This window comes from Limulus polyphemus, unplaced genomic scaffold (assembly GCF_000517525.1).
Source record: "Limulus polyphemus unplaced genomic scaffold, Limulus_polyphemus-2.1.2 Scaffold145, whole genome shotgun sequence".
Classification (NCBI taxonomy): domain Eukaryota; kingdom Metazoa; phylum Arthropoda; class Merostomata; order Xiphosura; family Limulidae; genus Limulus; species Limulus polyphemus.
The window spans coordinates 356,090-369,111 of NW_013665755.1; the positions used below are offsets into that span (position 1 = coordinate 356,090).

A 13,022-nucleotide genomic window follows, 5' to 3' on the forward strand; every position below is an offset into this window, starting at 1 on the left:
GTTCATGAATCAGTAAGTTGTAGGATTTGGTAAACCTTCGTTGACAATACTTGCAGATGAATTCCTTCTTAGTGCGCGAAGATGTCATTCGACGGGTGTAGAAGTTAGTTGTTTCCATAAGTCCAGGAAGACAATCTGTGCGACTGGGTAAAGACGGAGTGTATTGTGGGCTTACAAGAAATGGGCTCAATGGCTGTAAGGTGGGCATGCTTGATAAATAGTCATTTAAACCAAACTGTAAAGGCTTGCTAAACTCTGCTTTCTTCAGGGGTGACAAATGATCTCTTGTAGTTCTTCTAGTCATGCACCATCCTTTCAGGTCATTCCGAGTTTCAGTTTCCTCTTGGCTTGTCGCTGACTCAGCAAGACGAGAAAAGTCAAATTTTTTTCTTCCACTGTTCGATAGGGAAGGATTTTGATTCAACTGTTTATAAAACAAATTACCAAGACGAGAAAACTGACTATCAAATGAATGCACTTTTCCTATCTGTGAAGTTGGGCTAACTGGGCTTGACGCAGACAGCCAATTCAACTGTAAGGTAAAAGGGACAGGGAAGTTGGTCATTCTAGGATAATTGACCGTGGGAACATAACGCGAGCTTGCTTGTCTATTAGATATAGGAATGGAAGGCGTAGTGGAAGATTTGGATGAAGGAAGCACTATTTTCAAGCTCGATCGATCAACGGAAGGTAACGTTGTTGATTCGACGGATGGAGATACAGATTCTATTGAAGATATTTCTCTTGCATCGAGTGATGGAGTAATGAACGTTGCAGAAGAAAGTGTTTTTGGCACGACTGAAGAAGTGATACTCGATGTCGGAAGTAATACCGTTGTCAGACTGAAGGGGAGTGATGCTCCATGGTGACTCGTGGGGGTCAATGGCGGTGTTGGGAGGAACGTTTGTCCTTCCCGGTGGACATCTGTGTGTTAATCAAAATGATAAAATTGTTAATTAATTATTATAAAGCTTGAAATTAGCTTGTCTTTCTGACATAGTACACCATTTCCTTATTTTCTGAAGAAAGAAGTTACTTCCAGTGGCTGAAAAACCAAAGATATTGGACTACTGTTGAAAGTAACACGTTGGCTGCCATATAATAAATTAAGTATAAATATAATTAAACATTCAAAAGGTGCCAAGGAGCAGTCACAGTTGTCCTAAACTCATATGCTACAAGAGAAATTTGGCTTTGAAACATAACTGTCTATGACTCACCATAACTAAAAGTCGGTTGTGACTCACCAGTGGGGCACATGGCAGCCAACGTGTTAATTGACTAGTATGATAACCTCCATATGTCTATATTCATATGCTACATAATGTAAATTCAGTTATATTATCTTTTTATATTTGTTTATTAACATATCTATACGCGATATACACCAGCAAAAGAAGGGGATCCTTAAAACCATCGTGCATCCCCACGGAACCAAAACAATAGAAGGAATACGATGAAAGCATACACCAGAGTTTACACGTCTTATGCATAAAAGACCCCTATAGCAACATATATAATATTCCACTCATATAACCTTGCCTTGTTTGGAATATTAAAATGACCCCAAATGGCTCATGGTAATATATGTGCAATTTGAAACCACAAGTGAAAACATCTAACAAAAAACGTATTTAGTAAATACGTGAGAATACATGATGAAATATACAGCTTCAGCTAGACTGGTGCCATTTAAACCACACATTTTCAAGATTAATCGCAAGAATTGCTGTCTTCAGTAAAAATTATTTGGTTTGTTGTGACTTTCGCGCAAGGCTACACGAGGGCTATACCTGGGTTAGCTGTTTCTAATCTAGCAGTGTAAGACTAGAGGGAAGGCAGTTAGTCATCACCACCCACCGCCAACTCTTGGACTACTCTTTTACCAAAGAAGAATGAGATTGACCGTCACATTATAACGCCCCCACGGCTGAAAGGGCGAGCAGTATTAATGCATCCCACAAAAAAAAAATTAAAATAAAGTATTTGCGATATTCACATTTGTCCACCAGGGAGATTTTTCTAAATTTGGAAGCTTGTAGAAAATGACTTAAACTAAACTCTGAGGAATATTTAATCAAAGTATTTAGACCGCTGCATTAAAGTTACATACTTATATCAAGGAGTCTGGTTATTAAGGCGAGGACAATTTCTCGGATATGCCACACCAAGCACAACAGTAGCCAGGAAGGAAGAAACAGAACCACATTAAAATATCACGGGGGAAGCGGGCACATAGGAAGGGCACGTCGAAGAGACAGCCATTTCAGGGTATTTGTACAATTGCTATATAAATATGAAATGAAACATTAGCATGGAATATTCTTAAATTTATAGGAAAATTGTAATAATTCTTGGATCTTCATTAGGCTAGAACGATTTGTTTTTTGTTTTTTTTGTTTTTGGTTGAGGATGTATTTTCTTGTGTTATTTATTTTATACATTATTCCAGCCTTCTCTAAAACACTTGAAACAACTAGCAACTTTACTAAAGGACTATTGGATAAATTGAAAGTATCGACTTTTCCGGGTGTTACATACTTTTTAGCAATTTTCTGTTTTCTTTAACTCAGACTTGACAAATACTTAATATCTATAATCAATGATGACACAAATAAAATGTTCAACGTTTTGTTAGACATTTTCCAGAATTTTTTTATTTAACTTAAACTCATAATTTCTAAAACGACTAGACTTTTCATAGTAGTTGTAAACCAAAATTAATAATTTTTTAGACTAAGCTACTTTAGTATACTTAGGTTCAGATTCAAACAATGACACCTTGAAAAACTCGAAACTAAGATGAAATTGATTCATAATGTAACTAATGAGGTACTACAGTCAGAAATAAACACCATATCTTCAATATTTATCGGTAATTCATCAGTATGGTTCTTTCGCTGATAGCGGTGCTTACTTGCCATATCTACAACAATGCCTTACGAGGCCTACTTGACTAAGATTATTTTAAATCAATATAGTACAAGCTCAAACGTAAATTAGATAGCCTTATCTCATTAAATAGTCCACGAAATTTAAATCTTTCACGTATAACAAACTTTAATTAAACTAAAATATATATATATTGATTCTTTACAGATTATACATCCAGGAACACACTAATTTCTCATCTCTTTTAACATATCACACTAATTCATAAAACACTAATAGTCTTAGAAAGATTTCATGCATTTGTCACAACTAACATCGTATAACTTTACGATCTATTTATTTTATGAGGAAATTATAAAACTGATACTGCTCAAAATGATTTTCTTAAAGATTAATTCACTCTTCATTTGAGCCTCTTCGCTTGTGTCTTCATATAAATATTAAGCTTTTAGCACATTTCTAGCATCATACAAAATAGTTTATGGAATACTGTTCGATTTCTGATCACGTTGCCATTTTATATTTTTATAATAAATCTGAAAAAGACAACCGACTGGGAAGGATTAAGAAATTATGAGTGTTTGTTTGTTTGTTTGTTGTAGAATTACGAGTAAAGATACCCAAGGGCTATTTGCGCACAATCGTCCGTAATTTTCAAATGACAGACTGGAGGATTTGTTTGTTTGTTTTTAATTTCGTAAAAAACTACACGAGGGTTATCTGCGCTAGCCGTCCCTAATTTAGCAGTGAAAGACTAGAAGGAAGGAAGGTAGTCATCACATCCCAACGCTAACTCTTGGGCTACTCTTTTACCAACGAATAGTGGGATTGACCGTCACGTTATAATGCCCCACGGCTGAAAGGGCGAACATGTTTGGTGGGACCCCGCGATCGTCTGGCCATGCCGGACCACAGACTGGAGGAAAAACGGTTAGTCAAATAGTATTCAACACTTGGGCTACTGTTGGCTGATCGAATAGCAAGGTTCAACCGGACTGTAATAAACAAGAAACACATAAAAAGGAAACGAGTATGTATTGCAACCCAGTTATACGCATGTGTATATAAATATAACGAAAATAACACCGATATAACTTCTTCAGTTCAACCATTTGCATCAGATATGTGATAAAATGCGTTGGTCAGTGTATAGTTGCTGCAGGAAATATATAGCAATAACGTAAAACACGACCTAAATTCAATAATTTCAAAAAACTGATTTTAGCAGACAAAAAAAGAGTCGTTCCTTATTTTGTGAGATTGCTACGTGTCTGAAGATAGTTACTTGTTTCTTGTTCGTAATTATGTTTGAGTGAGTCATCATTCTAACTTCGTAACCACCGATACACTGCGATAAGCCACTACCGTAGTCACAAATCATATAAAAAAACATTGAAGATATTATCGAAACTTAATAAATCATATTACCTAAAGTTTGTTTGTTTTTCTCAAAAGTTTCAAAATAGCTCCTCAACGGTTATTCGCGCAACTCGTCCCCCAGTTTAAACTGATAGATTAAAGGAAAACAGCCGATCAACAGCGCCACTGACAATTCTTGGGCTACAGTAATCGAAAAATGGGATTTCTCAGTCATTCCTATATTGCACCCACAGTCTCCAAGTGCGGAGCGTGAATTGGCGTGAACGTGACACGAGCCATAGACCCTCAGATTCACAGTTCAGCATGCTAACCACTAGACTGCTCTAGGCCCCGTTCCATAATAACATAAAAAAAAGAGTGTGGTTGGCCCTGTAAACCAAAATCTAGATGTATATAAATTTAATACAAATCGTCGTGCATCTCTTACACCGAAACGTATATTTAATGTTTTGTTTTTTGTTTGTAATTAAGCACAAAGCTACACAATGGGCTATCTGTACTCTGCCCATCACAGGTATCGAAACCCGGTTTCTAGTGTTGTAAGTCCGCAGACATACCGCAGTGTCACTGGGGGCGTATATTTAAAGACTGAGAAATAAAGATAAATCTTTATTCGAACACAGCCGTACATAACAAATGCTAACATGACATCTTTATTCGAACACAGTCGTAGATAATAAATGCTAGAATTTTACGGATCTTGTTAAAGTTTTTGTAAGCCTAATTGTCATCTGCTGTTACACAAGTTTCAAATCCAACTTTGACAATTATATATATCTTATTTAGCTGAAATTCAAAGTAAGTGATTGCACTGTAGGGCTGGAATTCCTTACGAAATGCGTAGATGATGTATTGGTTCTTATGTTACAACCCTTAGAGCCAGAATAGTAATTCGCCATAAGAAACAAGAGTCAAAAGTGGTCAAGCAAATTTTTAAAAACGTATATAAGGTAGAAATATGTTGAAGTTATGCGATTCTGCGAGGTTCTTTTTTTTATAAAATACGGAAATGATGCTTTATATACACCAGAATTAAAGTTGTTTTTATACCGAATTACTACAACTTACAACTCTTTGTACCAAATCTTTTACAAGCAACATATTCATTTGTTTTCCTGTCACTGAATTTATAGTGTGATACTTGTTTCCTGTTAGCATTAAAACACTGCTGTAACAACGTCCAACAAGTGGAAACCTAACGTTAACTCAGAGACTGACATGTCTGATGAAATGTGCCAATGTCAATTTCCGCACATTGCCTATATATATCAAGTAATACATCAAAAACAAATATAAAGTATTTTTGTTGGAAAGATCTAATCGGTACTTATTAGCATAGGTTCTAAAATACGTTTACAGCAGTTCTTAACACTGTCTTCAACATGTATAGTACCCGAGGGGTCAGCAGTTAATTTGTGGCCTTACAATACCAAAATTCGGGGTCTATTTCCCCGCGACGATGAACATTACGCATTGTGTAGCTCTGAGCTAAGCAACCAACTAAAACCTCTAACAGTTGATGTTTAAATAAACATACCTCTTCAAAGATAAAACAAGTAATTTCATGTAAAGAAAGCTTAATTCTTACTTATCTAAAAACTAAGTATTTAACACAAGTTTTCAGTTCTATTCTATTTTTTATTTACTTTTAGAAATAATAAAAAAAAATGGGTGCGTTATGAGAGTATAGTTCAAATCCTGATATTTGGTCTGACAAAAGTAGCTCAAAAGTTTACGGTGGATAGAGCTGACCTGTCTTTCCTCTGGCCTATCACTTCGAGATCAAAATCCTCTAGCGCACAGAGTGCTCACAAATAAACTTTCGTCAACAATCAGGGCTGTTAAGCAGAATTTGTATACGTAAGAAATGTCGTTAAGCAGAATTTGTATAGGTAGGAAATGTTGTTAAACAGAATTTATAAAGGTAAGAAATGTTGCTAAGAAACACCATTTACAACATAAAGTGTTACGCCTTTTGATGGTATTGTATGGCTATAAACCCCTATACATTGTTCTGTAGCGATTCCCCTGGCATTGAAAAATAAAACGAGAACAAACTGCCTTTCAAAATACGTATTTCAATTGCTGTTTTATAAACCGAAGTTGAAACCTAAGAAAAAAATATTTATTGCATAAAAAATATATATTCTGAGAAAAAACAGATCTTGCCTTTTTCTGTTGAGACATTTTTAACTACTTACCACTGATTAAAGAAGGGAGTTGATTCAACTGAAATGTTCTCTTGTGTCTATAGCTTTTGTCCAGCAACATGAGTAGACTTTTAAACGTTGTCTCAAGTCTGAATGTTAATGAATCTACAGTAAACGGATGGTGGAATCATCAAAAATTCTTCCTTTGGTCCATTACCAAATCAGCGGGAGGAATGTTCGCAGACCGTAGAACGCAGCAGGATAAGTTCCCATACTGTTACGCTGTTGAGTTCTCACTGTGCTTGGCTTGATATGTTAGATAGCCTGGGCAATGATACACAAGCGACGGTAACGCTCAAACGCAATGCCCGGATGATAACCTATACAAGGGCAAATTGTGCCCCTGTCGGCTAACGTTGGGACTATTTATAACAAGCGTGTTCCCAGGGAAAAAAATCTGTCATGTAAATATTTAAATATAGGAAAAAGAAGCTTAAAAGGAAAATGTATCAACCACGTAATGTTCAGAATGAACGTTCTGTACTTGACATTTCACAAATCCCTTTGAGTTCTAAGAAACTACTCTTGAAAACTTACATGAATTAAAATTATTATACTTTTGTTTATAGGATAATTATAATCATTTTCGTTCTCAAATTAGTTTCAATTTTTTATATTTTCTCATATTAGTTTATCCCTATAATTTATGGAGTTACATTGATGTGTATTTGTATATTTGTGTTATCAACACTTATAAATAACGTATATCTAACTTCAAGTATCAAATTTAATTTATTTTTACATTTTCAGAAAATTATGAAAAAGGTACTTACAGTACTTCCTTAGTTTCTTAGTGTGTGTGTTTTTTTTTTCGATTTTTTACGATAACTGAAAGATTTCATATAATATATTTAAACGTTTTGCTTTTTCACCACAGACCATGTTTGATGTTCTACCAGAAGGAGTTCCTTGCTTAGAATAACGAGTGATGGATGACATGTTCATTAATATAGATTAATTATGTTCTATCATATCCTAACATTAGTTTATTTCCGCAGTCACGTTTATATTCGATAATTAAATATATGAGTGGAAGTAGTTACAAAAATACTTCCTATATGGGTGATCTCCACATGAGGAGATTCATGATTAAGATCTAATACGAAGCACTGGAAATAAGTTTGATAAATTGAATTTCTGAATTGTTGTAAGATAACCATAAATTAATGTCTAACTGGATAAAAAAAATACTTACCAGACGTAGTTATTGAAATATAACATAACTAGGTATTAAGGTTAAACGGAGTAAAAATGCCTAACATATGTAGTTATTGAAATGTAAAGTAACTAGGTATTAAGGTAAAATTAAGTAAAAATACCTACCAGGTGTAATTATCAAAATGTAAGATAATTAAGTAGTAATGCTAAATTAAGTAAAAAAAAATTACCAGATGTAACCATTGAAATTTAAAATAACTAGGTATTAAGGTTACACTGAGTAAAAATCTATAACAGATGTAGTTATTGAAAAGTAAGATAATTATATATTAAGGTCAACTTAAGTAAAAAATCTACTAGATGTAATTATTGAAATATTAGATAACTAGAAATTAAAAAAAAGAGTCTTTACTAGATGTGGTTACTGAATTGTTGTAATTTTTAATTTTAATATCTTTGTTCATATGTAATTATCACAAACGTTTACGGCTTACTTGACTCTCAGATAAACAAACAAAATAGTAATAATGTACTTTTAGATTCAAGACTTCACGTGCTCTTACTTGAAATAAAACGTTACAGTGAAAAACTAAATTACCTAACGTCAAATGCTGTAAGTTTTCTCTGTGACTTCAGTGGTTATTCAACACACATCTTGGCAGAGCAACTGAAGGTACTTACGTGTATTTAGTTCACCACGAATCCTCTCTGTTCATAACGAAAAAAAATATGTGTAGCTCATTACGGATTCTTTAGTCTATTATGTGAAAATCATTTGTACATAAACATATATAGAAACGAGGTGGTTTTTATAAGAGCTAACGACATATCCATGCAGTCAAAGAAAGAGAATAACAGAGAGGACACATAACAGGAAAGACAGGTACAACAATTAGATCCAAAACAATAAACAAATCCTAAAGAACAACGCGTAAAAACGTAGAAATCGGAAATATGATGAGTGGTTAAAGATAAAGGAGATGATATGTGAAGTGATGAGTTGGAAAAGAATTGGTGGCCGAATTGTATCGGTAGTAATATTACTTACAAATAAAGTTCTAAGAAAGAAATGTCAAAGAAGCTTGTAGAAATGGCAAGGGCCTTTGGAATTCTATGCGAAGGAAAGGCTGCTACAAATGTAAAGGTTTTGAAACTTTCAAGGTTAATCCTAAAATGGAAAAATAGGTAATGAAAAATATTCGAACATGGCAAAAGCATAAGTAGCACGTACGTGAGTTGAGTAAAATACGTTTGTTTAATGTCATAAACCAATTGCCTTACAGTTGATTCCTGAAACAATTTGACCAATTTAGACTATTATTTTGCCAATAATGAACAACGTGCAATACATAATGCAAAAATATTTTGTTTTATGCATAATTAAAAGACAGTAAGCTTATATAATAGTTTATATACACCCAAATTCATTAGGAACAGCTTTTCGAACAGGTACGACAAAAAGGTAAGGCAATAGGTTAAAGTAACTCAAAAAGAAGATAAATTACAGGTTTAAGGGAGACTAACAAACAGAGCAATAGTGTGAAAAACAATTAAATTGTTTAACTCCCTGAATACAATGATATCAAACAGACATACTTTTTAAAGCTTTGTACTGTTCATTTCGGTTTGTGTTTTAGTGAACGCTTCTAAAGAAGCTGTAAAGCAAAACGTTGAGTATCTAATTAAATAGAAACAACATATTGGTGTTATAAGATCGTTTATTTCTAGTATTAATATGTCTTCTATACGCCAATATGCACAACAGAAATTAAATAGACGTACTTGTCCAAGTGAATTATGTATGCTTATTGTAAATGTTTAACAAAACAATTTATTGTAAACACTTTGGATACTTAATGTACCCTCCGTTGGTAATTAAATAGTTACAGAATTTCAGCAAAAAATGTGGTTCTAACAAAAAAGTACTCAGTTTGAAATTGATAGGAAGCACATTTGATCCATGCATCGTAAGTCCGTAGGCATAAATATTGTTGGATCATGCTTAGAGAACCCTGCACAATATTTTGTTAGTAAGGTCAGGTGGATTTTGAATAAAGTAAATGATGTTACAAATATAGATTCGAGAAATAAACCGATTAATTAAAAGATTATTGTAATCGCTTTCTTAGGTTGATCACTTAGACCTGTGTCAACTGTCAAAAATACGGTTTAAAGTTAGAATAAATAAATACATGTTTTAAATTCGAAAGTTTGCAGTTCCTATTCAAATTATTCTCGGTTAACAATTTTACAAATCATTCTCAATTAACAATTTTACAAATCATTCTCAATTAACAATTTTACAAATCCTTCTCGGTTGACAATTTTACAAATCATTCTCAGTTAACAATTTTACAAATCATTCTCAGTTAACAAGTTTACAAATCATTCTCAGTTAACAATTTTACGAATCATTCTCAGTTAACAATTTTACAAATCTTTCTCAATGAACAATTTTACAAATCCTTCTCAGTTAACAATTTTACAAATCCTTCTCAGTTAACAATTTTACAAATCATTCTCAGTTAACAATTTTACAAATCCTTCTCTGTTAACAATTTTACAAATCCTTCTCTGTTAACAATTTTATAAATAATTTATTGTGAAATGTTAGTATTAAACTTAAGAATTATCTATTCACTAGTGACCCCTGGTGTGACTGATCGAAGAACAGAAAATTGTATTGAACACGGCACGTGGGCACACCCGTTTACAACAGCTTCACGTGGCGCGATGTATATCGCCACGAGCTTGCGTGATCGTTTGTTGTTTGTCACTAAACACGAGCTCATCGCATCTTGGAATGCAGGAAAGCCAAATCTTTTTCTTTTTTTATGCTATTTAACTTTGGTGGCAGAATGACCCGCTCTATGAATGTCTGACATTTGGCCCTGAGTTTAGGCCAACTGAATTACCAGGCTGTGTACTATAATCATTGTTCACGTGATAAGTAAGTCGTGCAAATAGCGCATGTATTCAACATAGTTCCAGTCTTCGTATTACAATATGGTTTGCAAAACGCACGTGCGTGATACCTCCCGTAGTCTAATTCCTGCTGTTACTTGAATCTGCACCAATAATCTTCCAAATGAAAACGTTCCTGTTATAAATTGAATATAAAATTTAACTTTCTATCAATTGTAAAAATTGGTGATACACACACACTATCTGATATCATTCTACAGAATAGAAAATAACAAAACTTTACGGTGAGTCACGAATCTCACGAGCCACAGGAGACTCGTGGAGCAGATATGCAGTTTAAGTTAGATAAGCAATATAAAAGAAAATATATGTATTTGATTATTCACAAAATGCCTTTACACCACGTTTGATATGCAAGTACAGAATGTCAGTTTAAAGTGATTTGCTATTGTTTTATTATTTTTCCTGTAACTTAACTATAATGTACATTGTAGGTTTACACATGAGTGAGAAATAGCGATTTCCGTGAGCTAAAACACAGTAATAATGAGCGGTAAGTTGCCGAAATTAGTTTTTCGCGTTGAAATAATTTGCACTCCATACACATTTATTTAATTATGTTTTGAAAATGTAACCTTGTCTGTCTTCCACCCAGGGGCTACACAGTGTATACAATTTCAACTTCTGATAAGTAAAAGTAGTTTAAAAAGGTGAGTAGTCAAATAAATCTATTATTTGATGTCGGATTTTGTGATAAATAATTCACAAATAAGGTCAATATTTCCAAATGTCGTGCTCTTATAATAGTCCAACAAGGATATTATTTTTTTACATTTGTCTTGTTCTTTAAATGAAGGTTGATAAGCTAAGTATACAATATTTCAAGTCATAGAGAAATAACAGTCCAGTATATATTATATTTTCCCGAAAACAGATACGAGGTTGACCACAACACTATGCGGTAATATGTACTGAGAAACATTTACACTTAGTAACACTATCTTGTAACTGATTATTCCAGCGACTTGTGACTGACTCTCTCTCTCGTCATTTCTAATAAGCTAAAACAAACTAATGACTAATATTTATTGTTTCACTCGATTCTTCCACAGAAAAGTCAAACCAGTCAAATTTAAAAAAAAAAATTTTACTTGTGAAAGGCTGTTGTGATGTTTACCCTTCAGGGTTCATAAAGTCATCTTCATCAGAGCATAATTTAGTAGCGGTAATGATTTCGAAGAATTATCACTATGGGTCGTCTGAGGCATTTCAGAGAACAGGGATGATAACTTCCTGTTTAAAATGCGTTGTAACCAATTTTACACATGCATATATAAAATGTCAGCGCATGTGACCTGTGAAACGTTCTAGTTTTCAACCTAACAGTTCTCATAATTCTCAGAAGTCTCATTCTATACTATTCAGATCCAGCCAGTTCAATACGTTTGTAACCGACCAAATATCGGTGATCATTCGAAGTATGTCAGCTTTGATAGATTTAAGCATTGTTTATTCCAAACGAATATTTGGAATATGAATGTCAAATTTAAGAATTGTGTTTATATGAATGTCAAATCTAAGAACCATGTTTATTTGTTTTTGCCCCGATATACTTTGTGACTGTGGTAACTGTGTAAGCTAGAAGAATGATATACATATATGTGAGCCTGTGATGTTCAACTAGCTATCACTAATAGTAAATAAATCGTTATTTTTTTCTAAGGTGATTTTTTTATGAAAGATAATTTAAGCAGTTGTAAATTATTATTATTATTTCGATACACATTGCTTCTGATGGGATGGATTTTCCAAACAGAAAAAAATCTGGATTTACTTATTAATTGTAAAACATGTAAATAGAATGAAAAGTTCGATTATTTTGTACACAACTGCAAATCTTAAAATGTATTTATCCTCTCTCTTTTTTCTTGGTAGTTAACACCTGGTGTCTTTTTTGAAAATCTTCTAAATTATACCCCCACCCCCCCCAGTTTCTCAGCGGTATGTATGCGGATTTACGACGCTAGAAACCGGGTTTCGATACCCGTGGTGGGCAAAGCACAGATAGCCCATTGTGTAGCTTTGTGCTTAATTTCAAACAAACTAAACTATGGTGTAAGACAATGCGTGTGTTATCAGCGCAGATAGTAGTCTACGAGCATTCGTTTTCAGCAATGACTGCCTATCTTTCATATGTACATTATTAGTAGTCAAGACAGCAGATACTATACTGTAGTAGTTTTGGTATTGTACCTCTCCTAACAATCTTCTCCAAAACAAAATCCCGTTCACCTCGTGACTAAGTTACGTAATTTTTGTTTACATTGAACATTTAAGCAGTTCTAATGATAACCTGCTACTTCAAATTTGTGAATCCGCTAGATGGCGCCAATCTCCCGCTGGGAGTAATAGTTTTCGTTTGACTTGGAAATGTAGATGGTTGATCATTGATTACGT

General features: G+C 33.8%; 1 protein-coding gene across 1 annotated transcript in view; it reads right to left on the bottom strand.

The window, feature by feature from the left end:
- The window catches only part of LOC106475185 (zinc finger protein 528-like), a 9,522-nt gene extending 2,776 nt beyond the window's left edge, over positions 1-6,746 (bottom strand). Inside the window, exons 1-2 of the mRNA XM_013935885.2 lie at positions 6,474-6,746; positions 1-924 (exon numbers count right to left, since the gene is read on the bottom strand). Of these exons, the coding sequence (XP_013791339.2) occupies positions 1-924; positions 6,474-6,543 (994 nt within the window). The 5' untranslated portion in view covers positions 6,544-6,746. The remainder of the gene's footprint in view (positions 925-6,473) is intronic.
- Positions 6,747-13,022: the final 6,276 nt, after the last annotated feature.